Source organism: Trematomus bernacchii, unplaced genomic scaffold (genome assembly GCF_902827165.1).
Source record: "Trematomus bernacchii unplaced genomic scaffold, fTreBer1.1, whole genome shotgun sequence".
Classification (NCBI taxonomy): Eukaryota; Metazoa; Chordata; class Actinopteri; order Perciformes; family Nototheniidae; genus Trematomus; species Trematomus bernacchii.
In genome coordinates, this window is record NW_022987739.1 from 26,535,432 (window position 1) to 26,559,800 (window position 24,369).

The 24,369-nt window shown below is 39.9% G+C and overlaps 2 protein-coding genes across 9 annotated transcripts in view; one reads left to right on the plus strand and one right to left on the minus strand.

The window, feature by feature from the left end:
* Positions 1 to 2,978, minus strand: part of ift88 (intraflagellar transport 88 homolog) — a 29,264-nt gene extending 26,286 nt beyond the window's left edge. For all 8 annotated transcript variants that reach the window (XR_004557210.1, XM_034147203.1, XM_034147202.1 and 5 more), the window contains exons 1-9: positions 2,801 to 2,978; positions 2,410 to 2,472; positions 2,094 to 2,153; positions 1,952 to 2,005; positions 1,655 to 1,718; positions 1,365 to 1,434; positions 1,142 to 1,232; positions 863 to 967; positions 37 to 139 (exon numbers count right to left, since the gene is read on the minus strand). Coding sequence is in view for 7 of the 8 variants with exons in the window: in XM_034147203.1 (XP_034003094.1) it covers positions 37 to 139; positions 863 to 967; positions 1,142 to 1,232; positions 1,365 to 1,434; positions 1,655 to 1,718; positions 1,952 to 2,005; positions 2,094 to 2,153; positions 2,410 to 2,472; positions 2,801 to 2,920 (730 nt within the window). In the remaining variant the exon portion in view is untranslated. The remainder of the gene's footprint in view (positions 1 to 36; positions 140 to 862; positions 968 to 1,141; positions 1,233 to 1,364; positions 1,435 to 1,654; positions 1,719 to 1,951; positions 2,006 to 2,093; positions 2,154 to 2,409; positions 2,473 to 2,800) is intronic.
* A 359-nt stretch (positions 2,979 to 3,337) lies between these two features.
* Positions 3,338 to 24,369, plus strand: part of cryl1 (crystallin, lambda 1) — a 35,771-nt gene continuing 14,739 nt past the window's right edge. Inside the window, exons 1-6 of the mRNA XM_034147205.1 lie at positions 3,338 to 3,458; positions 4,977 to 5,084; positions 6,230 to 6,356; positions 8,177 to 8,338; positions 10,266 to 10,361; positions 10,769 to 10,867. Of these exons, the coding sequence (XP_034003096.1) occupies positions 3,418 to 3,458; positions 4,977 to 5,084; positions 6,230 to 6,356; positions 8,177 to 8,338; positions 10,266 to 10,361; positions 10,769 to 10,867 (633 nt within the window). The 5' untranslated portion in view covers positions 3,338 to 3,417. The remainder of the gene's footprint in view (positions 3,459 to 4,976; positions 5,085 to 6,229; positions 6,357 to 8,176; positions 8,339 to 10,265; positions 10,362 to 10,768; positions 10,868 to 24,369) is intronic.

Genomic DNA, 24,369 nt, shown 5'->3' on the forward strand with positions numbered 1-24,369 from the left:
CAACTGATCCATCACATAATGCCACATTCTGCTCACCTGCGTTACTAAACATCTTGTTCTTCACGATGACCTGGTAGCTGTTCAGAGCCTCTGGATACATTTCATTGTTAGCGTACTGGTTGGCAAGGTTCAGCAAAACCTGAAGATAGCAGAACATTTTAACATTTCTAAATTAAATAATAAAAACAGACAGGAACAGATTCAAGAATATAGAGGCTCATTTTCTGTGAGCTGTGCCTCCATACAGTAGCTGATTTGTTAGGTGAAGTAAGAATTAAGATTACACAACTTCATCACCAATTATCTCCACAAACGGACCATTTATTGTATCACAGATAGTTACTTGGAATGTAAAACTAGGTTTTTTTTTTCATTAAGTAACTAATAAGAAAGAAACAAGCTTAAAGGTGGGGTAGGTAATTTTGGAGAAACCAGCTTGAGTGCGCTAGAATTTGAAAATACACAGCCGGAAAAAATCTGCCACTTCCTTACAGAGCCCCTCCTCCAACACACACGAACGCGCACATGACCAATGAGGGCACGAGATAAGTTTGTGCACAGATGGAAGGCTGACAGGCAGGTAGGCCATCCAGTTATTTTAGCCGCTTTTTACAGTACTACAGCTTCCACAGATGAGATTTTTTTATGGATTTTTTGTCAAAGCACTTAAGATATTCATTGCTATCGGGATGTTAAGAGCATTCCATGGAATATAACAAAAAGTGTATCTCGAGCCGGTTTCTCAAACTTACCTACCCCACCTTTGAGTGTTCTTTTCCAAAAGGGGCTTATCGTGTAAGAAGCAAGTACTGTTTTATTATACAGCATTTGAACATCTTTGTAATACAGCAGATGTACTTACAGAGTAGGTGAGGTCCAGATTGATGTGTTCAGCATTGCCAGATTGTTCCCTCTGTCTCACCAGAGCTCTCTCCTTCCTCCCCGCCTCTTTGGCTTTTTCAAGTGCCTGCAGAAACACATCAGTAACATGACATACAGTAAGGAGACATGCACCTGTCAACATTTTAGGTTTAACAACTCCTGGCAGATAATGTTTTACTTTCTCACTTGGAGACCCTTCCCTCCAAATAAAAACAGCCATTATTACTACACAGTATGTTAAAGGATGACAGAGTCTGACCAGTTGTAAGGCTCCAATGCTCTGTGCCATACAGCTCTCTTCTATCAGGTCGTTCACTTTCTTCTCCAGGATCTTGATCTTCTCCTCAGGCCTGCATGAGCCCAGACACAGCATTAGCAATGTTTGATAATATAATGTTTGACATGTGACTTTTTTCTCACAGAATGCTTAGGGGGAAAACGCTAAACAAAACACTGAAACCGTTAAAAGAGAGACAACTCACGTGTCCTCATTCTTTCCTTCAAGTGGAGGAGCAGGGCCTTTGGACTGGCCCAGAGGGTCAAAGGTTGAGCCTGAAAATACAAATTCAAACTAATTATTATACCATAAAGTTTACATAATAACAATCAAATAGGGAAACATAGGTTTATTTATATAAATTGCATAATAACTTTTTTTCTTTTGCCAAAATTGGGCTAGGGCCCTAAAATAGGGGAGCCTTCTATCTCAATACAGATTTTTAAAGTTTTAGCAGTGACAAGAAAGTTCTGTTTGTGACTGCCTTGAACTCACCACGGGTCAGGGAGGAGGTGTAACCGGCTGCTCTGACTGCAGTCATTGGTCGGGCTGCTCCATCCTGTCACATTCAAAAACAGAGCTATAGTTAATGTTGAGCAGTACACTAAGGTGCTATAGAGCCTTGAGTAAAATCATGATATTTAAAGGATGTCAAAATACACATGACTTCACTACAAAACCCTTAACACAAACTATACTGATTGCATTAAAAATCATGAAGCATGAGTACTATGTAAATAAGATTAATTACTGTCATGTAATATATAATGCACAATCTTTAATTCCTCTCACCTGCACAGCTCCAGTCATAGGTCGGCCCATTGAAGAGGCCAAAGGGATCCGAGCCTGAACAAAACAATAAATATTAAAACATTTCATTTTAAACAGGTTTTTCCAAATATCTTCTTATATTATTTAATGTCAATGTACTTACTCCAAATGCAGTAGCTAACGGTCGAGCTCCAATGGCAGTGCCAGGAAATTTAGCAGTCATCTGAATAATTAATAGATATTTACTGCATTTATAATGTTACTTCAAATTTCACTTTCAAGTATCAGTACCAACAGTAAATTCAAATAAACTAAAGCCATCACATAAAAGTTGTATAGTAGAAGTATAAAGTAGTATAAACTCGAAATACTGAAGTTAACAATGTACGTAAGTAAGTAGCAACCTCAAGATTGCACATAAGGGCAGTAGTTGAATAAATGTATCACTAAAACACAATAACATTACAGTCGGTACTTACAGGAGGTCTCCTTCCATGACTTGTCCTTACTGCTTGTTGAAATCCCACATCATTCTCCAACTCCTTGAAAATTGGTGAATAATTAGTCTTAAAACTTCACATACACATTTTCAAATGCAATTTATATTGTATTGTATTGCAGTGCTTGATGAAACATTGTATTGATAACATTTTCAATTAGTTGGAACTGGACTTTTTAATTAATGTGCACTGTCCCTGTTAAATACAAAAATAATGAATAGTAGATGTTGTACAAGCAATTTAATAATTAAAAATAAATATATCATTCATTTGTATCATTGTTCGCTGTAATTACACTTGAATGCTAATAGTTTGAGCTAACTACATGCCAACTTCAGAGCGAGCTAAGATAGCATTGATGCTAACTTACTTCGGAGTCAAATGTTGGATTATAGTCGTTGTAACCCGAATAAATATCCTCCTCCTCCACAGCCAGATGCACATTTTCCATTTCTCTCTCCCTGCTGAGGTTGTGCAACAAAACGCTCATTAAAATGACAAAAAACAGGTATCTATCGGATGTAACAGCGAAGATTAGTTTGTTGTCGTTTCAGGATAAAATCCCAGAATTCAACGCGGCGTGGGAGGGGCAGTTCAGAGTTTCAAACCTCTGATTGGTCACTTACGTGTCAATCACCAATCTTCTTTTACATGATTGGCCAAAGTTGATTTCATCCGTTGCTAGGATACAAGTGCAAGCTACCCGTTGGGTTTTAGTCGTTTCTAGCTCCGTTTTAGGTTTGTCTCAAATTAAAAGCTAGTGTTATGTTTTTATAACATATAATTTACCAGTGCAGGTATTCAATGTCGGATTTATATATGTATTGATATGTTGTCCCCCTTTGGGTTTATTTGACCCCTCTCGGTTACCGTACCGGTATCTAGCAACGTGACTTTAGAGGGGCGGTACCACAGCAGCTTCGATAGAAATAAAACTGTTCTGGTTTGTAATGTTATTCTGAGCTGATCTCTTCAAAATACATTACAATGAGTTCTTCTGATATGAATACCATTACTGTGATCGGCAGGTGAGCAAAACCATATTTTCTTTTAGGGACTTAAAATGATGCTTCCAGGTAATGAGCTAAGCTAGTTGAGGAAAAGTCTCATTGAGCTGGTATGAAAAATCATTTATGCTAATAAGGTATTGCCGCATTTGCATTTTTTTTTAATATGCTGCATATCATTTTAGATTAGGCCTAGTGATTGCATTGCACTGGTTGTAGCTAACGTTTCCAGAAATGTTCCTGACGTCTTGTACTTTTCAATTACTTTTCATTATGTAACCTATTCGTATTAGTTACATTTTGTGTTTTTGTGTTGCAAAATGCAGATTGCACAATTTAAGAACAATATATCACTCTATTATAATAAGTGTGGCATTGATATGTTCATTACTGTCGCTACTGGTGAAGGTGGGCTGCTTGGTAGTTTAACCCTAATAAAACGTCATGATTTATAAGTTAAAATGTATGTTTTTGCATTGAAATCTCCACCAAAATTGCTTATGCTGTTAAATATGAATATTTGTGGAGTAGGATTATAAACTGGAAGTTCGCAACCCATGTAAAGTACACAAAAACACACATTTGATTAGAGAATCTGCTGTAAACCCACAGAGTGAAGTTGTACGCTGTCTTGCCATATTTATGTTGACTGTTAATTAAAAAAGATTATCGAAACACAACAAAATGTAAACCTCCTTTTAACCACGAGCCAGAAAGATTAGAGACCAAACAAAAAATTAGGGTACAATAATAGTATCCCTGGCTTACATTTCAACCTGTATTTCTGCACCCCGTTCATTATTTCTACACACTCAGCTAAACTTGGCTGTCCTCTGGAGTGACCTCTCTTAACCGTCGAAACGTAAATACTAAAGGTCACAGCCAAATATTCACTTCTCTGTTGTTAAACTTTGAGTGTTCAATTTACTTTATTTAACAGTGTACATTGAGGTAGTGATGGTGCAGCAGACATATTATAGTAACATATTGGATTGTTGAATGGGATTTCGTTGTTATTACAGAGAATACAGCCAAGATATATAGCCTCCCAACCATAGACTGTATATATAAGCTCCCAACTGAGATACGGGATTGTCCCACTCTCAATAGCTTCAAAGGTCAACTCAGAGAATGGTTGAGAAACAAAAATCCGCGCAATCACCGCTAAATGCACTTTAACACAGGGGTATCTCCTCTTGCACTTTGTGTAACTCTTGTATCTCCTCTTGCACTTGATATGTCGTTGCTGCTATATTGTATCACCATGTCATAAATACTTGTGTATGCTGCTCTTGCTCTTTTGCACCTTTTGCATATCATGTATTTTGTTTTTGCTATGTTTGTAAAATGTAATTTTCTTAAATGTTTTATGTGAGGGACTGCGGATGGAAATTAGCTCAAAGCTAAATCTGGCACTGTTACGCTTGATACATTTGAATGTTTTAAGTGTTCATTACTGTGCATTGTCCCTGTCAAATAAACGATTAAATACAAATACAAGAGTGAACATCCTAAAGCTTTATTTGTGTTTTGTTTCAGCGGGCTGATTGGCCGCTCCTGGGCTATGGTTTTTGTCAGTGGAGGCTACAGTGTGAAGATCTATGACAACCAACCAGGACAGGCTGTCAAGGCCATCGAAGAGATCAGGTCAGGTGGTTTTTATGGTTGTTTTGCCATTAGATGCATGTAGCTGTAAAACATTGAAGGGATCATTAACAAGACGTCCAGTGACTTCCCCTCACTATACAGACTCATGGACAAACACCCGTTCCAACCTATAACTCTCTAATAGCTTAGTCACTGCTAGTTAAACATTACTGTGGAATGACAGAGGGATTTTGGGAGAAAAAAACCACCTAATATCTAGTAAAGAAAATCTACAGCCCTCACAACTGTGAAATAAACCCAAACTCTAAACCAGGATCGAACTATTTTATATTTGTATTTATCATTGAACGTATCTGCCTCTATCTGGGATTCAGCTGCCTGTATGAACAGTAGAGGGTGATATTGTGTGTGATTTCTTGCTGAATAAGCTAAAAACAAATGTCCCTAAGCATGCGCCCTGTTTTGACAAATTCAGTTTACTCCACATTTGCTTTGAATAGTAATCAGATATGACGCTGACTCATCCGATCTGAATAATAGCTGCTTCTCTGCTACCATGATTGACAGCCAGTTCATTTTTGTTGTATTTTATCTGGTAAACCAAACTGACAGCATTCAGGCATCCTAACACACTTTTCTTAACATTTTCCCTGACATTTCCGGTTGTTTTGCTCCCTGAGTTAAAGGTGGGGTAGGTAATTTTGGAGAAACCAGCTCGAGTGCGCTAGAATTTGAAAATACACAGCCGGAAAAAATCTGCCACTTCCTTATAGAGCCCCTCCTCCAACACACACGAACGCGCACATGACCAATGAGGGCACGAGATAAGTTTGTGCACAGATGGAAGGCTGACAGGCAGGTAGGCCATCCAGTTATTTTAGCCGGGCCGGCTAAAATGATTGGTCGTGCTTTTTACAGTACTACGGCTTCCACAGATGACATTTTTTTATGGATTTTTTGTCAAAGCACTTCAGATATTCATTGCTATCGGGATGTTAAGAGCATTCCATGGAATATAACAAAAAGTGTATCTCGAGCCGGTTTCTCAAACTTACCTACCCCACCTTTAACTTAATTTAAACTATGCTTTTATTCCATGTCATACAGTCATATGTTTCAAGCTGCTTCTTTGGAGAAAGTGTGTGCGTGTGTGTTAACTGCTCTGTTTCCTGTGTGTGGTTCAGGAAGCAGCTGGAGGAGCTGGAGGAGGCTCACATGCTGAGAGGAGATCTGAGAGCCAATCAGCAGCTCGCTCTGATCAGCAGCCACGATGATCTGTCTCAGGCGCTGCAGGGAGCCTTCTTCGTTCAGGTGACACACTCACGACTCCCAACACCAGCACATGATGTTCCCCATATGCTCAAACACACATAGATCGGTCTCTGCTGATCTTTCATATTATAAATTATGTTTTACTATGCACATTACTGTGGGCCTTTTTTTTTTAACTATATACACTGCTGGGTCCAGGTTGCAGTCTTATCTTTTTTATTATACACATATTTGCCTCAGTGGTATTTTTAAATGTATATACTATCTGTCTTAACAGGAATGCTATATCGGTGTGATTACAGTAATCTTTAGTACATTATGTTCTGGTATTTTCAAAATTACCCTAATTGTCCTCAAGAGGGCGCAATATCATTGGTTAATTTGTGTGACTGACTACACTACCTCGGACAGCACTGATTACGTTTTGAATAAAGCTCAACCCACTGTACGCAGCTGAGTTTGGGCATTTTGCAAAGTATAAACCATTTCTCCATTCGTGGATTGTATGTGTAGTAAAGTAGGGTCTCCAGGATTTAAAGTGTAAGAACAATTTGAACATATTTGTCACAATAAATGTTCTCTTTGTGGATTTTGAAGTTGATAAAGGGCTAATGTTTCAGACGGTTGTGTTTTACCACGTATTTACTGCTAATAAGAACCAAAACTTGAACAAGCTATATTATAAAGAGTGACGTAAATACCACCAGTGGCTTATCGTCATAAAAGTTGCTCTGCTGTTAAAACAAGACATTTAATACCAATCAATCATCTTGTCTTAGTCGTGCTAAGAACACAAACACGCGCTCAACAACAGACACACGCTAAAGAGAAAGTTATCCTCTTAAGCCAAGAAAATGTCTTTGCCACCATGACTCTGTTAAAGCAGACAATAGTCCTCTTCATCACAGAGGTGGTGATGAGAGCACAGAGACAGGTAGGGCCAGCATAAATCAATACTGTGTACAGAGTTCACATTAACAAGGAAAAATAGAGGACTTATTGGAAACAGGAAACATTTTCCTATTGAGATAATCATCATTTTCTGATAGCATGACGCCATCTGATGCAAATCTTCCCATGTAATGATCCATGTATTTCTGGAGGAAAGAGAGGTTTGCTTGAGTCCGATTGGTTACAGTGACTCACCATCAATCCATTCTTGGGGATCAGTACAGGGCATACCTGGAGATAATAGACTCCACTCCTCACATTCCTCACCTCTGTCTATACAGTATGTTTCCATATCCAGCATCACAATATAACACACGCATTCAGAAGGTAAGGCCGCTCGCTCAGCCAGTTCTTTCAGTTCCAGGCGTGTGATGAGAGCCGTTTGAAGAGCAAATTAATAATCCATTGTCGTTTGACAGCCACACCTTTGTAACACTCAATCAAATCAAATCAGCTGAGCCTGTTTGTATCCAGTTAACACTTATTGTTGATTTATTGTTTGTTTTGTTTTTGCTTTAACTAAAAAAAGATGGATGGAAATGTACAAAGTCAATTCGCACTCACATTTTATCTCTACTAATAGTTTTGTTTTCATTTTTAAGGGTACATTCTCAATAAAGTAGTTTAAAGCTTACTTATAATTGTGATGATTCAAGTTTAAAAATTCACTGTGAAGCTTCTTTGGTGCTCTGTCAATATATAAATATTGAGTAACTAATATAGGGGTTTAGATTGTACGGTTTTCTTATTACTATTGTTTTTATATCGCAAGTAAACTTTGAAAAGTGGGAGCAAAATAAAAAATACTGTACTGTGTGTTACAAAGACTTAGGCCATAGATCATATGTACTTACTGTGTTACAGAAATTCTCTCATTTACACTTTCCCTGTGTGCCTGTGTTTTCCAGGAGTGTATTTTTGAACAGCTAGATGTCAAGCAGAGCGTCTTCCAGGACATAGAGCGTCTCGTGGGAGAAGACATCATCCTGAGCAGCTCCACCTCCTGCCTGGTGCCCAGCAACGTCTTCTCTAAAGTCCAGAACAGGACTCGCTGCATCGTCTCCCACCCGGTTAGTGATCCTACAGTCAGGGTACCAGCGAGTAGGGTTAAGGGATTTTAGTCTTATTGACTACAAACTGGGGAAGACAGCTTAGTTAATTCCCCAATCATGTATTAACACATACCTCACCCTTAGCATAGGCAAGGCAAGGCAAGTTTATTGATATATCACTTTTCAGCACGCGACAATTCAAAGTGCTTTACAAAACAAATGAAAATACTTTTTAGGAATAAATACAGTAAAAACACATTATATAAAGGCATTTTACAACAGGCATTAAAAAGCAAAGATAATAAAATAAACACAACAGGTATACAATACATGTTTAAATGGCATACTGTAGTGCGAGTATGAGCAGCTCAATTAAAAGCAGCGGCAAAGAGATATGTTTTCAGTCTCGATTAAAAAATAGTATGAGTTTCTGCAGACGTGCATGATTTGGGTAGTTTGTTCCAGATTGTCGGGCCATAATAGCTAAACGCTGCCTCTCCATGTTTTGTTTTTACTCTCGGAACCGATAGCAGACCCGTCCCAGAAGACCTGAGGCACCTTGATGGCTTGTAATTATGTAGGAGATCAACAATATACTTTGGTCCTAAACCATGTAATGATTTAAAAACTAGCAATAGTACTTTAAAATCAATTATTTGGCCGACTGGAAGCCAATGTAAAGATTTCAGAACCGGACTGATGTGATCCACTCTTTTAATGTTAGTGAGGACACGAGCAGCGGCGTTCTGATGGATTTTTTTGGCAGCCCTGTGAATACACTTTTGCAGTAATCGAGTCTGCTGAAAATAAAAGCATGGACAAGCTTTTCTAAGTCCTGTTGTGACATTAGTTTTTTAATCCTAGATATGTTCTTCAGGTGATAGTATGCAGGCTTAATGACTGTTGTAATGTGACCGTTAAAATTCAGGTCTGAGTCCATCACTACACCCACATTTCTAGCTTTACTAGTTGTTTTGTAGTCTGCCGACTGAAGCTCTGCGATTACTTTTAATCGGTCCTTCTTTGCTCCAAAAACAATGATCTCAGTTTTTTGTTTGTTCAGTTGGAGAAAGTTCTGAGTCATCCAGTCAGTGATGTGCTCAATGCACTTGCTCAGTGTTCTAATCGGAGAATAGTCTCCTGGTGTAATTTTAAAATAAATCTGGGTGTCGTCTGCATAGATATGATAGCTTAGATCGTTGTTTTTAATAATTTGAGCCAGTGGTAGCATATAGATATTAAAAAGCAAAGGTCCTAAGATGGAGCCTTGAGGAACCCCGCATATTTGTCAAGGTTGATGTGAAGTTACCTATTGTAACATACATGACTCCTATACAATAAAAGCAATTTTAGAAGCTTCCCAACTTTCATTTATCCTGCATCAATACTGTGTGCCTGCAAAAGTGAGCTTTAAAACTGCAAAGATTTGTCTACGAATTAATAATTGATCGACAAAGCAATAATCCATTAATCATTAAAGTTGTGTTCATGCAAAAATGGCAGAAAATGTGGAACATCTAGAGAGTTCCTGATTTTTTTCTTTAAGGGGTTCAAGTAAAAAAACATCAAGACATTTACATTTTAAATTTTATTTTTTAAAACAGGATTGCAGATTTCTAATGTTTTCTGACATTGTTTCACCACCTGCAAGGTCAAAAAGCACATGTTTAGATGATAAAAGTCAGATCATTATCACAATAATGCTGATGTGTTCTGAGATTGCATTTTGGCCAATATGTCCGACCTCTTTTGCTCCTAGATGAAGTGTTACCTGCATTCAACCAAAGTTCACTGAAAAAGTGATTGGTTAATTCTACAGTAGGTGGAATGCAAAAAGGAATCCAGAAAGCTTCAAATACCCAAATCTCTCCCATTCCTTATCTGTTTATAGAGATTATGCTGTACTTAACTATTGTACAATGACTGTTTGTCCTTTGCTCCACAGGTGAACCCACCGTACTACGTGAAACTGGTGGAGCTGGTACCTCACCCTGAGACAGCAGCGGCTGTTATGGACACCACCCACTCCCTGATGACCAAGGTAAAGATCACAGATTACAGATTACACAATCAGATGTCAGGACATGCTGGGGAGATGCATAACATGAGTCAATGTCAAGATTATAAGAAAGCCATACCGTGAAAGCCTGAAATCTAAATCAAGCAATACGTGAAAGAAAGAAGGTGTGACATCTTAGTCTGTAAATAAAGATACAAGTGTCTGAAATATATGATAACATGTAACACTTGTTCCTGTATAACCACACAATGTTTTTCTAAGCAAGTGTTTGCAAGTCACAACAAGTTACATTTCGAAACATGTTGACTTAATTGCCGTAAGGTTGGGCGTAGAGTAAATAAACATTTACTTCCGCTTAGAACACAAGCTTAGTATTTAAAGGGATATAGTGTTTTTATTCTTGATATCTCTGATGTCTCTTGGTTCAGGTTGGTCAGGCGCCCATCCGTCTGAAGAGAGAGATCGACGGCTTTGCCCTCAACAGAGTGCAGGCGGCCATTATCGCCGAATCCTGGAGGCTGGTGCAGGTCAGTGTCTCGCTTCTGTCCTTAAGTGAACCAGTGAACACACTTCTGACACTAGGGTGCAAAAAAATAAATACTTGTCCTGATTGCATCTACTTCTAAGACCCCTGCTTTTTCCTTTTGTAGTTATCTTCATTATATATGGCGTTAACAATAAGCAATTTTGCTCCCAATTTGCTGTTTTTCCACCTACTGCATGAGAGTAAAGAAGAAATGCTGATAGTGGTTCCTGATAGTAAAATAAATACATATACATACAGATGAACACACGCACAAACTGGTACCAGTCTACACTCGGTTCCCAAGTCCCTACAAACTGAGCTACTGCCGCTCCATGGAAGAACAGAGGGACATTTTTACTTGACTAAATCATTTATTATATGACAACTAATTGTCCTCTCAACAAAGCTTTATATCTACTTGAGCACAACTCCTTATTTTGAGTAAACCTTGCAAGTTTTAATGGGGAATTTTGTATCAGTACATTTAAATGTTTGATAATAATAATTTTGTCATAAATGAGTAAATATCTACCCAACGAAAAACACATTTTGATGTGTCATGACAACATTGTTTGGGTTAGTCTCTGGACAAAAGCTCCTCAGTCTCAGCGAGGCTTTGTGTGGCAGAGTATCACTGCTGATGGTTTTGTAATGGAGGCAGAGAAGAGGAAGCCCCCTGTCAGCTCACCTCTGCTATAATCTCCACGGACTCCTTCCAAAAAAAAAGGACCACAATGAGAGTAAACGAGCTTCAGCCGGCGATGACAGGCACCATTACATGATCACTCACGGAAGAAATGGTTGATGATAATGATAATCAGGACGAGGAGAGGGAAGACACTTGTAACCTGAACTGAACTCACCTGAAGACATGTCATTGTTATTCAGGATTTAATTGTGGCAGACATCAGATTTACCTCAAATTCACCTCTTTATTCATTGATGTGAGAGCAGAGCTTTCTGTAGAAGATTTGTGAACTGTTTTTCCAAATTTGTAATGGTACTTTCTGTCTTTTGTCTCGGTTTTAAGGCTCTTGCTTTTCTCTTTAGTTCTAATACTTGTTGCGTTGTATCATTAGCATGTCCGGTCTGTCAGTCACTCTCGAAAGCGTCATTTGGCTTATTTTCTCAGATTTGTCTTACAAATGTTTTCTGACTGTTAATATGATGTTGATTTTTTAACATTGGTGGAGTTCCCCTTAAAGACAAATAATAACTTCTTCAGCTTAGAAGATTTGAAACCAAATAACGAATAACTGTTGAGTAGATTTCAAGATGATTAAAGCTGTAATGAATTAGCCCTTGCCCAGTGGGAATAAATAAATACAGTATGCTTCAACAAATCCTATCCAAACCAGTTACCCCTCTGGGGACTGATACAGTTCTACTTGACTTGATCTCTCATTTCATGGCCGACACACACACAATCACACACACAATCACACACACACAATCACAGGACATAGTATCCCTGAAGACAGACTCAGATCTGCCTCTTTATACTCTCTTCTCTGTCCCCAAAGTGTAACAAAGAGCCTACCTTTCACAACTAAATCAGCACACTGTGTCCTTGTCCCTGATATTATTGTACTCCCAAGTTAGAGTTTGTAACTGTATCAGATGGCCACACACACACACACACACACACACACACACACACACACACACACACACACACACACACACACACACACACACACACAATGCAACTGCAGGTAACAACAAAACACTTCAAAGGAACTCAACAAAAGACTAGTAAACATAACTAACATGGCACAAAATTAACATCAATGTGGTTGTGACACTCAAAACCTGTTATTGCAAAAATATTTCTAGAAAGACAGTTGTTCCATTTAATTAACTAATGCAGTGTGTGTCCTTTTGTTTGTCTTGTTGTCATAAGCAACTCTAACTAGAGAACAAATATTGTCCAAATAAAATTCCACCCTTTTGTAAAAAGGGATGGGACATGTTTTACCCTCTTGGCATTATCGTTACCTCCCTTATATGGGAGACATGGAGACTTCTAAGTGTCACTCAGAACTGTTAATTCAAATTGACACACACATCGAAGGGAAATCTATTTTAAGTTACTCATGTGACTTAAAGGATTATTAACACTTCTCTACAGTGCTGACGAAGCATACATGCATGAAGGGATGTTTTCTAATGCAATACTAATGTTGGCACATTGCGTGTATTTTATGCCCTTATGAAAAGATGTTCATTCACTCGCATGATTTCATGACAATGAGGATGGACGTGGTCATGTCATGGCGTATCGTTTCTCATCAGACTCTCCCTCAAGTACACAATAGTCAGTACAAGATGAGTCATTACTAATGACGTGCACAAATGTGTTTTAATTTCCTTCTAAATTGTGGATTTGAAGACTTAAGATTTGAAGACTTAAGAAGAAGGCTATTTATAAAGAAGACATTCACATGAGATGTTGATGGATTTCACTTTCAAAATGGGTCTCAATGTCTCAAACAGCATTTAGGTCCCCCATCCTCTCATCTGCCTAACTCCCTCGTTATTGAGGATACAGTAGTCACCGGTAATGAGCGCATAGCAGAGCTCTTTAACCAGCACTTTGTTAAATGTGGGAACCTATTTGACTCTATAGCGCCTCCTAAGCCCCCCACCAACACTCCGCCACCCAGCCCCTCTAGCGCAGCCCCATGTCACAGATTCTGCCTGCAGGAAGTTAGTGAGAACGATGTGCTGGAGGTCCTTAGTAAACTTGACCCCAACAAACCTGCAGGTCTTGATGGGCTAGACCCCTTCTTTTTTTAAAGTTGCAGCCCCAATTATTGGATAAGCTATCTCCCACCTTTGTAATCTGTCCATACAGACAGCAGTGCTACCTTCTGCCTGGAAGGCAGCCTCAGTGCGACCTTTGTTTAAAGGGGGAAACCAAGCTGACCCCAACTGCTATCGTCCAATATCCATTCTACCCTGTATAGCGAAAGTGTCAAGTCTCCTCTGATTTTGGTGCAGATTCCCCACTTGAAAGGGACTTGAGGCATCTACCGGACTTTAAAACAGGATTCCACTCCAATGACACAGCTTTTTCTTTTCAGACTTTTTATTTCAGCAGTTTTACTTAAACCAAATGTCCAATTGCTGAATGGGTATTTTGTGTAGTGAAAAACCTTTGAAAACAAGAAAGATGCATTTTAGAACTTGCAAGTTATCAAAATAAATAAAGCATGTAAACATGTAAATAAAGCATGTAACCAATACACTTAATTGTGGATATGTTACAAAATAGACTGAGCCGACTAAACACAGAAATATCCTTTTAAACATGAAATTGTTTCTTTAAACCCAAGCTCTTTTAAAGGTAGGGTAGGTAAGTTTGAGAAACCGGCTCGAGATCGCTAGAATTTGAAAATACACAACCGGAGAAAATCTGCCACTTCCTTACAGAGCCCCTCCTCCAACACACACGAACGCGCACATGACCAATGAGGGCACGAGATAAGTTTGTGCACAGATGGAAGGCTGACAGGCAGGTAGGCCATCCAGTTATTTTAGCCGGGCCGGCTAAAATGATTGGTTGTACTTTTTACAGTATTACGGCTTCCACAGATGATATTGTTTTATGGATTTTTTGTCAAAGCACTTAAGATATTCATTGCTATCGGGATGTTAAGAGCATTCCATGGAATATAACAACAAGTGTATCTCGAGCCGGTTTCTCAAACTTACCTACCCTACCTTTAAAATCTCAGCAGATTTAATTAACTGGACTTTACTAGAAATGTTTTTAACAAATCAAATGAATTACATTTAAACAAGAAAATATACTTTCCTCCATTTCCGCAGGAACACTCAGTGAACCAAACCAACAGCACCCCATTAGAAAAGTTTCAGTAAATCGAAATGAATACCCTCTAAGAATAAATATTTCATTGTGTTTATTTATTCATTGTTCTTCTCCAAATCAACTTATTTAACCTCCCAAAATCGTATTCCCTTTAACAATAAATAACAGAGCGTCTAAGCTCAGAATGCTTTGAAAAGCCAGCGCACCAAATTGAAACACTCAAACAATGAGGCGCAGAGTTCCAAAGGAACACGTGGCTCATGCGCAAACAATCCACCAGAACATAAACATCCCAGCGCACCGTGACTCTGCGGAGCTCTCACACAACACCATGGATCTTATCGGCTGCCTGTGCTAACTTGGTAGAAATGCCTCCCGTCTACATGCTTCAGTGTTTTCTCCCCGGCTCGCACGCACCAACTATTTAACTCCTTCTTCAGGATGCAGCACCGGGGCTCTCTGATTAGGTCAATCAATCAATCAATGTTTATTTATATAGCCCAATATCACAAATGTTACATTTGTCTCAGTGGAGTTCACAGTTTGTACAGAATATCAGTATGACAATACGACACCCTCTGTCCTTAGACCCTCACATCGTACAAGGAAAAACTTCCAAAAAAGGAAAAACCCCACAGTTTAAAGGGGAAAATGGGAGAAACCTCAGGGAGAGCAACAGAGGAGGGATCCCTCTCCAAGGACGGACAGACGTGCAATAGATGCCGTGTGTAAATTGAAAAGATAATACATTTACAACATAGGTAGTCCAAATGTTTGGAAATGCGTGTGTCTATAATAAGAAGATGAATCCACGAGGATATCCATCCAGGACTCATGATCCAGGACCACAGCAACAGGCACAGCCACGACTGAAGATCCAGGGCTCGCGATCCAGGACTCAGGACCACAGCAACAGGATCAGCCATGACTCAGGATCCCGGCGTAGATAGACACCAAAAAGAAATTTGGGGAAGCTGGGTTATTCGGAACATGAGAGTACACAGGTACAGACAGAGAGAAGGAAGAAGTAAGGTGTCCCCCGACAATCTAAGCCTATAGCAGCAAAACTAGGGGCTGAATCTAATCAGCCCTAACTATAAGCTTTATCAAAAAGGAAGGTCTTAAGCGCACTCTTAAAAACGGATAGGGTGTCTGCCGCCCGAACACAAACTGGAAGCTGATTCTACAAATGTGGAGCTTGATAAGAAAAGGCTCTGGCTCCCATTGTACTTTTAGAGACTCTAAGAACAACCAACAACGCTGCATTCTTGGAACGCAATGCCCTAGTAGGACAGTAGGGTATAATGAGTTCTTTAAGGTAAGATGGCGCCTGCCCATTAAGGGCTTTGTAAGCGAGAAGAAGAATTTTAATTTCTATCCTGTGTTCTATAGGGAGCCAGTGTAAGGCAGCCAGAACAGGAGTAATGTGGTCCCTTTTCCTAACTCTGGTTAGTACACGTGCTGCAGCATTTTGAATCAGCTGAAGCGATTTAACTGACTTCTTGGTACACCCTGATAATAAAGAGTTACAATAATCCAGCCTTGAAGTAACAAATGCATGGACTAGTTTCTCTGCATCGTTTTGAGGCAAGATATGCCTGATTTTTGCAATGTTACGTAGATGGAAGAAGGCGGTCCTTGAAATTGATTTTATGTGGGCGTTAAAGGATAAATCAAATATAACACCAAGATTCCTTACAGTCTCACTGGAGGCCAAATGAATGCCATCCATAGTTAGTATATCTTTAGATAATTTGTTTTGTAGATTCTTTGGGCCGAGTACAATGACTTCAGTTTTGGCCGTGTTTAACATCAAAACGTTTAAAGTCATCCACGTTTTTAAGTCCTTGAGGCAGTCTTGAATTTTAATTAGATGATTAGTTTCATCAGGCTTGATTGATAAATATAGTTGAGTATCATCCGCATAACAATGAAAATGTACAGAATGATTCCTTATAATATTGCCTAACGGAAGCATATATAATGTGAACAAAATAGGTCCAAGCACTGAGCCCTGTGGCACTCCATGGCTCACTTTGGTTTGCATGGAAGATTCATCGTTGACACACACAAACTGAGAGCGTTCAGATAGATAGGACCTAAACCAGCCTAAAGCAGTTCCCTTTATGCCAACTAAGTGTCCTTTGTCTGAGGCTATTAGAAGGTCATTTGTGACTTTAACCAGAGCTGTCTCTGTGCTATGATGTGTTCTAAAGCCAGACTGAAAATCTTCAAATAAATCATTGTTTTTTAAGTAATCACACAACTGTTTTGCGACTGCTTTCTCAAGAATTTTTGAGAGGAACGGAAGATTAGAAATAGGTCTATAGTTGGCTAAAACCTCTGGATCGAGGTTGTGCTTTTTAAGAAGCGGTTTTATCACTGCTTCTTTGAATGATTGTGGAACATAGCCTGATAATAAAGACATATACATAATATTTAATAAACAAGTGTTAATTAATGGAAAAACTTCCTTTAACAGCTTAGTTGGAATTGGGTCTAAGATACACGTTGATGGTTTAGAAGAAAGAATCATTGAATTCAATTGTTCAAGGTTTATGGCTGAAAAGCATTCTAATTGACTATCTAGTGTAATATTAGAACTTACGTTTCCGGGAGCTGTTGATAACACTATACTGGTCAAAGGCAAGAGGTGATTAGGTGATTACACCCAGCTTGCCAGAGGAGGCAGGACCGCCTGCGATCACTTTCACCCTCGTTTTCTATCCCTATGTGTCCCTATGTATTTATATATATTATTTCCGACTACTTGTAATCTATAGTTTATTTTTATATTTATTAAAGCCTTAGCCTCTGTTTGACTTTACAGAAAGTGTTAGAAAAGTTAGTTTGCAAACAGCTAACATGGTTTCTGAAGGCTTACAACATACTATCTGACATGCAGTCTGGGTTCCGTGCAGATCATGGGTGTGAGACGGCGACTCTTAAAGTCCTAAATGATATCATCAATGCCCTTGACTCCAGACAATACTGTGCTGCCATTTTCATCGATCTTGCCAAAGCCTTCGACACCGTAGATCACCAACTTCTTCTGGGAAAGCTTTGATGCATTGGTGTCACTAACCAATCGATAGCCTGGTTTGAAAGCTACCTGTCCATGCGCACCCAGTGTGTAAAATCTGACAATCTGATGACACAGCCCCTATCCATCTCTAAGGGAGTACCACAAGGCTCTATCCTAGCACCCATCCTATTCTCAATATATATAAATGACATGGAGAAATCAGTGGGCAACTCCTCTATAGAATCGTGTCATATGCCGATGACACGATTCTGTACACTGCTGGCCCTTCCCCAGATACTGTCCTGAAAACTCTTCAGGATAGTTTTCAGAGAATCCAGTCACATCTCTCTGCCCTTGGCCTGGTCCTGAACACCACTAAAACCAAGATCGTGTGGCTTGGCCGCAGTGGTGCCTCCCAAACTGGCACTATTGTGACCGCCGATGGCCGGGACCTCGAAATAGTTAAATCTTATAAATACCCGGGATTTTGGATTGACAGTAATCTGTCATTCTCACAACATCTCTCCAAAATTCAGACCAAGGTTAAAGCTAGACTCAGCTTTCTAAATAGGAATCGCTCCTCATTCACTTCATCTGCTAAACTCTCTCTGGTCCAGATGACTGTCCTTCCTCTGTTCGACTACGGTGATACCATCTACCGCTCGACGTGTAAAGGAGCTCTCGATCATTTAGACGTTCTGTATAACTCCGCCATCCGCTTCGCCACCAATGCCCCCTACAGGACACATCACTGTGATCTGTACTCTCTGGCAAACTGGCCCTTTCTTGAGACCAGGCGCAACAGCCACTGGCTGATGTTTGTTTATAAAACACTCCTAGGCCTCACCCCCTTCTACCTCACACAATTACTGCAACTCCGACCACCCCCGACACACAACACCTGGTCAGCAAACATCCTGCTCAAGATCCCCAAAGCCAATACATCCTTTGGCCACTCCGCCTTTCAGTTTGCAGCAGCTGATAGCTGGAATATCATACAAAAAACCTTGAAGATTACCTTTATCTCCCCCCGCACCTTCAGGGACACTATTACAAACACCCTGGTACACTCCTAGGCCTCACCCCCTTCTACCTCACACAATTACTGCAACTCCGACCACCCCCGACACACAACACCCGGTCAGCAAACATCCTGCTCAAGATCCCAAAAGCCAATACATCCTTTGGCCACTCCGCCTTTCAGTTTGCAGCAGCTGATAGCTGGAATATCATACAAAAAACCTTGAAGATTACCTTTATCTCCCCCCGCACCTTCAGGGACACTATTACAAACACCCTGGTACACACATGCAGCTGCTTTGCCTGATGCTCACTACCAATGTCTTGACCTCTCCTATAGTATGCATTGCCATGAAGGAATGAATGAATGAATGATTGAATGAATGATTGAATGGATGAATGTTCTATATTATTTTAATGACTGATTGAACCACAGCAGTATTATTTTAGATATGTTGTATGTTTAACTGCTATGCCTGTCATCTCTGCTCTGTGTCATTGTGTTGTCTCCTGGGTTCTGTAGTGCCCGGAGTCTGTCTTTTTATTTTTAAAATCTAATTATGGAGGCACCAAGATATGAAAAGAGACTTCTTTCTGAGATCATCTGACATATTTACAGATTAAACAGGCAGATGATGTGAGTGCTGAACTATAGACATTACAGTCAGAACAGGCTGGTCCACTGAAAACTCTGTTCCTGCATCCTCAGGGTAACTTTTGTTCCTTCTCTAGAGTCATGGCAATTATTTTCCGCTTTTTTAATGTCAAGGCATCCTCCAATGAAACTCCAGCGAACGTCAACTTCATAAAATGACTACATGACATTCATTTATTTGCATATAAGTGCAGAATAACCTGTAACAAGTGCTTGGTGATTCCCAGGCTTCTTAAAACATTCATAAGATATAGTCGATTCCTAGAAAAATGTATTGAATTAATTGCAGTCTCAAACAACGACCCTGCAATAAAAAGCTTTGAGAAATGTAGTTAGTTTCATATTTGTGGAGACTGTCAGGCTGTGGCTTTATGAATGATAATATTTGTCCACTGACTGTAATATCTTGATGAAGTAATGGATGGATTGCCATCAAATTTGCCATAAACATTCATTGTCCCCAGAGGATGAAATTCTACCCTCTTTGGGTATGAATTTTCCTCTTAACACCACCATGATGTTGATATTTATAAGTGCAATATCTTCACATTTAATTAAATGTTGCCATATTTTGTAAATACTGTAGGTGCACAATATGATTTTCAAAGTGTCAAAAAGGCATTTTTCCCTTTTCATGGGTTGATCTTACCTTCAAAATCATGTGTGTTATGTAAATGCAACTCTATTTTAATATCAATAAATGAAATGCTGTTAATTGGCATGCTATTCGAATGTTATTTGGGTAAATTCATGGAAGTACGTTTAATTTTTGTTATGGAAATGAAACAGGAATGTGATGTCCTAGCACTAAAAACTACTTTTTGGGTTTGATTTATTAGATACAGATAGAAGAGAGCAACAGGCATTATGGGAATAATGTGTGGGATGTCCTGCAACAAAAGGTTCTTGTTTTTCTAATTTTGGACTTTTTAAATGGTTTTTGAGGAGCTGTTTGGTTGGCTGATGATCCAAGAGGGCTTGCAGTCAGGTGAAAGCTCTTGATAGTTCAGTCAAACTCAAGAAAGCACTGGGGTCACTGGGGTAACATCTCACTAGCTTTCTGCTTCTGAGAAATAAAGCCCCCAGTGTGCTTCAAGGAATTGAAGCAGAGTTTAATATCTCCCTCCTCTTCCTGGATCTGTACTGGCTGTAACATAGCATCCCTGCATCCACTATGTGATATTTGTGTCCTCACACAGAGCCGTGAAAGCTCAGGCTCATATCTACATGACATTCCATACTGTGCGTGGATCACCCACTTGTGAGTCTCCTGTTGAGGAGAATTAACCCTGAGGGCACCCTTAGGTCCCAGCTGACAAAAGTCCCACATAGATGTAAAAGGGTCAGTCTTTGCCCTGGAAGAAACTGCTGCAAGAACTCAACGATGACCACAGACATGTCTGATCTGTTCTGCATTTAGCTAATAAGCTGTGAAAAAAACATGGACATAAAGAATGTTGAGACCTTATTTATGTTCTACTCATCATCATGTCATGAGGTGCTGGAGGCAAAGAGCCCAACACACACTGGGGATTTCTATATTAAAGCAACCAACACGACAAACAAGCTTTAATTCGCTAAGTCTTTATATTTGAAAATGTGGACATTTTCTATGATTGGAGCCATTGTTGGTCAAAAACATATAAAAGTAGCTAAGTTGATTTTTCTGAATTTCAAAAATTGAAGTTGGTGATTTTCAAGAAATTCATTATTATTTTAAAATAAATTGTCACAAATGTACGTGTAAAAAAAACGTGTTTAAAACATTGTGTATCTTTCCTCAAGGAACCACATTGCTCACAAGTTCATACAGCTAATTTTCAACTCCATTATGGTTCCAGATTTGCAAGATTTACTATAAAACATCTTACTGAACATTAAGACATCTTTCCTCCAGACATCCAAATGAAATAAAGAATCGAAAAGACTACTACAGACATATGAATAATACAATCTTAATCTCCAGGACAGATTAAGGCCTAGGCTCCACGGGGACGAAAACGGGTTGAATCCGCATATTTCTCATGCGTATAGCCCTTTAAGCTCGACGACGCCGTAACGGAAACGTAGAAACAGACCCCGCAAACGACAACGGGTCCAAAGGTGGATAGATCTGAGAACGGAGCGCTCTGGGGGGTCCAACGGGGCCGTGGGGTCGCCTATACGCAGGGGTGCACACAGCTTTCTCAGCGAGGTACTCAGATGAGTACCTGGAGTCAGTGTTTGGTACTCCAACTTCTGACGATTGTCGGGGGGGGTGGCGTCAGTGGAGTACAGCGCTTCACGATTGTCAACGGGGGGGAGGGGGGGGTGGCGTCAGTGGAGTACAGCGCTTAACGATTGTCAACGGGGGGGGGGGGTGGCGTCAGTGGTGTGCAGCGCTTCGCGATCGTCAACGGGGGGGGGGGTGGTAGTAGAGTACAGACCGACGTTAACAGCAGCCCTGTCTGTGCACACGGAGACCGACTCTGTCGTCCGGTGAACTAACCGCCTTCTGGAAAAGCTTCACATTTACGTCGGTACGCAAATGCGCTTTGTGACATAAGTGACGGTACGCATTTCAGATTGTTGCCGCGCATGCGTACCTGCGTACCAGTTATGTGCACCCCTGCCTATACGGTCATCCGTTTCATAGCCCCGCCTCTCCCCGCCTCTGCTGCTCACCCCCGCAAAAGTACACTGCACACTGAATTCAGATTATTTATCTTTATATCGATATGGACATAAACGCGAGTGAAGTCTAATCTGACAGGACGGAGACACGCAGCTCCTCCCGCTGTGATGCAGCGGGAGCAAAACACACACTTCAAGTCAGATCATCACCCTTAGCTATTTTAATTATCTCTCAAACTAAACTAGTTATAAATATGTTTATTTTTACTGTCGAGTCATCATTACTGGATCAGCTGCTGCATGAGACAGACACTGACGCTGTCAGAAGAGAGGAAAAAGAGACAGGCTCTGTGTATTTTATTATCATATATCATTATATCGTCGTTATTCATTTGTTTTAAAGCTCAATAAATAACAAAGAAGACCTTTGACCGGCACTTTTATAATTTTGTCCGGAAGATTTAAACTTTAACGCACGTTGACCGGCGAAAAACTCTGCCCGGATCCCTCGGCCCCCACCGCGGAGAATAAACAGAAGTGCAGCCATGACAACCACTCTTCTTCGCTGCTTTTGTGGAGGAAGTTGCTGCTTTTGTGGAGGAAGTTACAGCGCCACGTACAGGCTCGGCATATGTACTGCAGCTTTTCCAGCGGTTGGATGTAAACGGAGCCGTCCCGTGGAGCTTGACACAATCCGGTGTATATTGCGTGGGGACGGAAGGTTTTTTGCGGTTGCGTTTGCGTTACTCCGATGCGTTTTGCCGTATGGGTTCCCGTGGAGCCGGGGCCTCAGACCTGTTTTAGTGTTTAGTTAAATACCTCTTATGGTCTGTTTTGCCATGATTCGTGTTTCCCAATGGCACATTTGTCCTAAGAAAGATATCTCGGTTGGAAAATACATTTTCACGTTTGCTCACATTCTTCACAGCCACCATAAATGTGTGTAAGAATATACTGCTTTTTTACAACCTTTTTCAATTTTAGAAACTGAAAGACTATACAAAACATTGCTAACTTGCAACCTGCTTGCTTCCTACTCAAAACCAGAGGCAGGTTTTTATTACAACCCTCGTGACTTTGTTACGTCAAGAGAAATGTTGTCGTTTTTAAGCACATTTTGAGCATTGTCAACACAGTGTGTTAAACCTGTCCAATAGGAATGATCTTACTGTGTTTTTGACAGTTCTCTGGTAAAAGTTGATGAACAGGTTACTCTTGTCAGCCTCAGCTCTCAGAGATCTCGGATGTTTGAGGCGTTACTCAAACTGTCAACTAATGTTTGAGTTTGATATTTTCAATGGTTGCCTGTTTTGTATTTTTAAATTGATATCTTTAAAAATACAGGAGAAGATTACTCTACATTGGAAGCTAATGGGGCTCCAATTACAAAACAAACATGATCCCATTCAACACACCTGGATGTTCTAAATTATGGGACGTAATGAGTGATATAAGTGATTGTATTTGTTACCAGCGATAGCTACGTTACTTTTATTTCATTTTAGGTCAATAGCACCCAACAGCTAGTTTGAAATATGTCCGGTTATTGTGTGGCTTTATGGGATTTTTCAGTAAGTATGATTTTCTCAGAAACAGATTTTTGTATTTTTTACAATTTCTATCCCTTAAGTCACTGTCAGGTTTATTACGAGTTGAAGTCTCACAGTCTGAGAACTGGTTCCTTTGGTTTGGCTTTTTAGTGGTGTCAGAGGTTCCAGGCTGAAGTGCACTGAGTGAGAGAAAAGATGATTACTGCCTCTTGTCAACAAGCTGTCACTCCAAGACACCACTTATGTGATACATCGCTCAGTTTTAGCTTAGTGTGTTTGTGTGAGTTTCTTCCATCTTTCATCTACCATTCTTCTATGTGAAGTTAACTATGATATATCAATCCTTTAAAAACAGCTGTTTAGTAAGTTCAGTTAAGGCTGAAACCACTGACAGCAGGAAGTCATTTTGTAAGCAAAACACCACTGTGTTAATAGTGTTTCTCCTCGGGCAAATAGTAAATAGGGGGAAAGACAATGCTCCTCTTGCATATCTAGTGGTTCTTAACTATTGTATGCAAATGTGCGCCTTTGAAGTTTTGAAGTTATGGCTATGACTTGGAAATAGGCCAGTACCATTCAGAGGGTGCAACCCAGTCTCACGGCATTTCGTGTATAGTCACGAAATGTAATCTATTAATTTGTGTTCACCAACACGAATCAATAGATACATTTCATGACTATAACACGAAATGCCTTGAGACTGGGTTGGAGGGTCAGTGGTTTGATACCCAGCCCCTGCAGTCAACATGTCAAAAGTGTCATGCACGTCTATGGTAATGAAGTATATATAAGTCACGTTGCATAA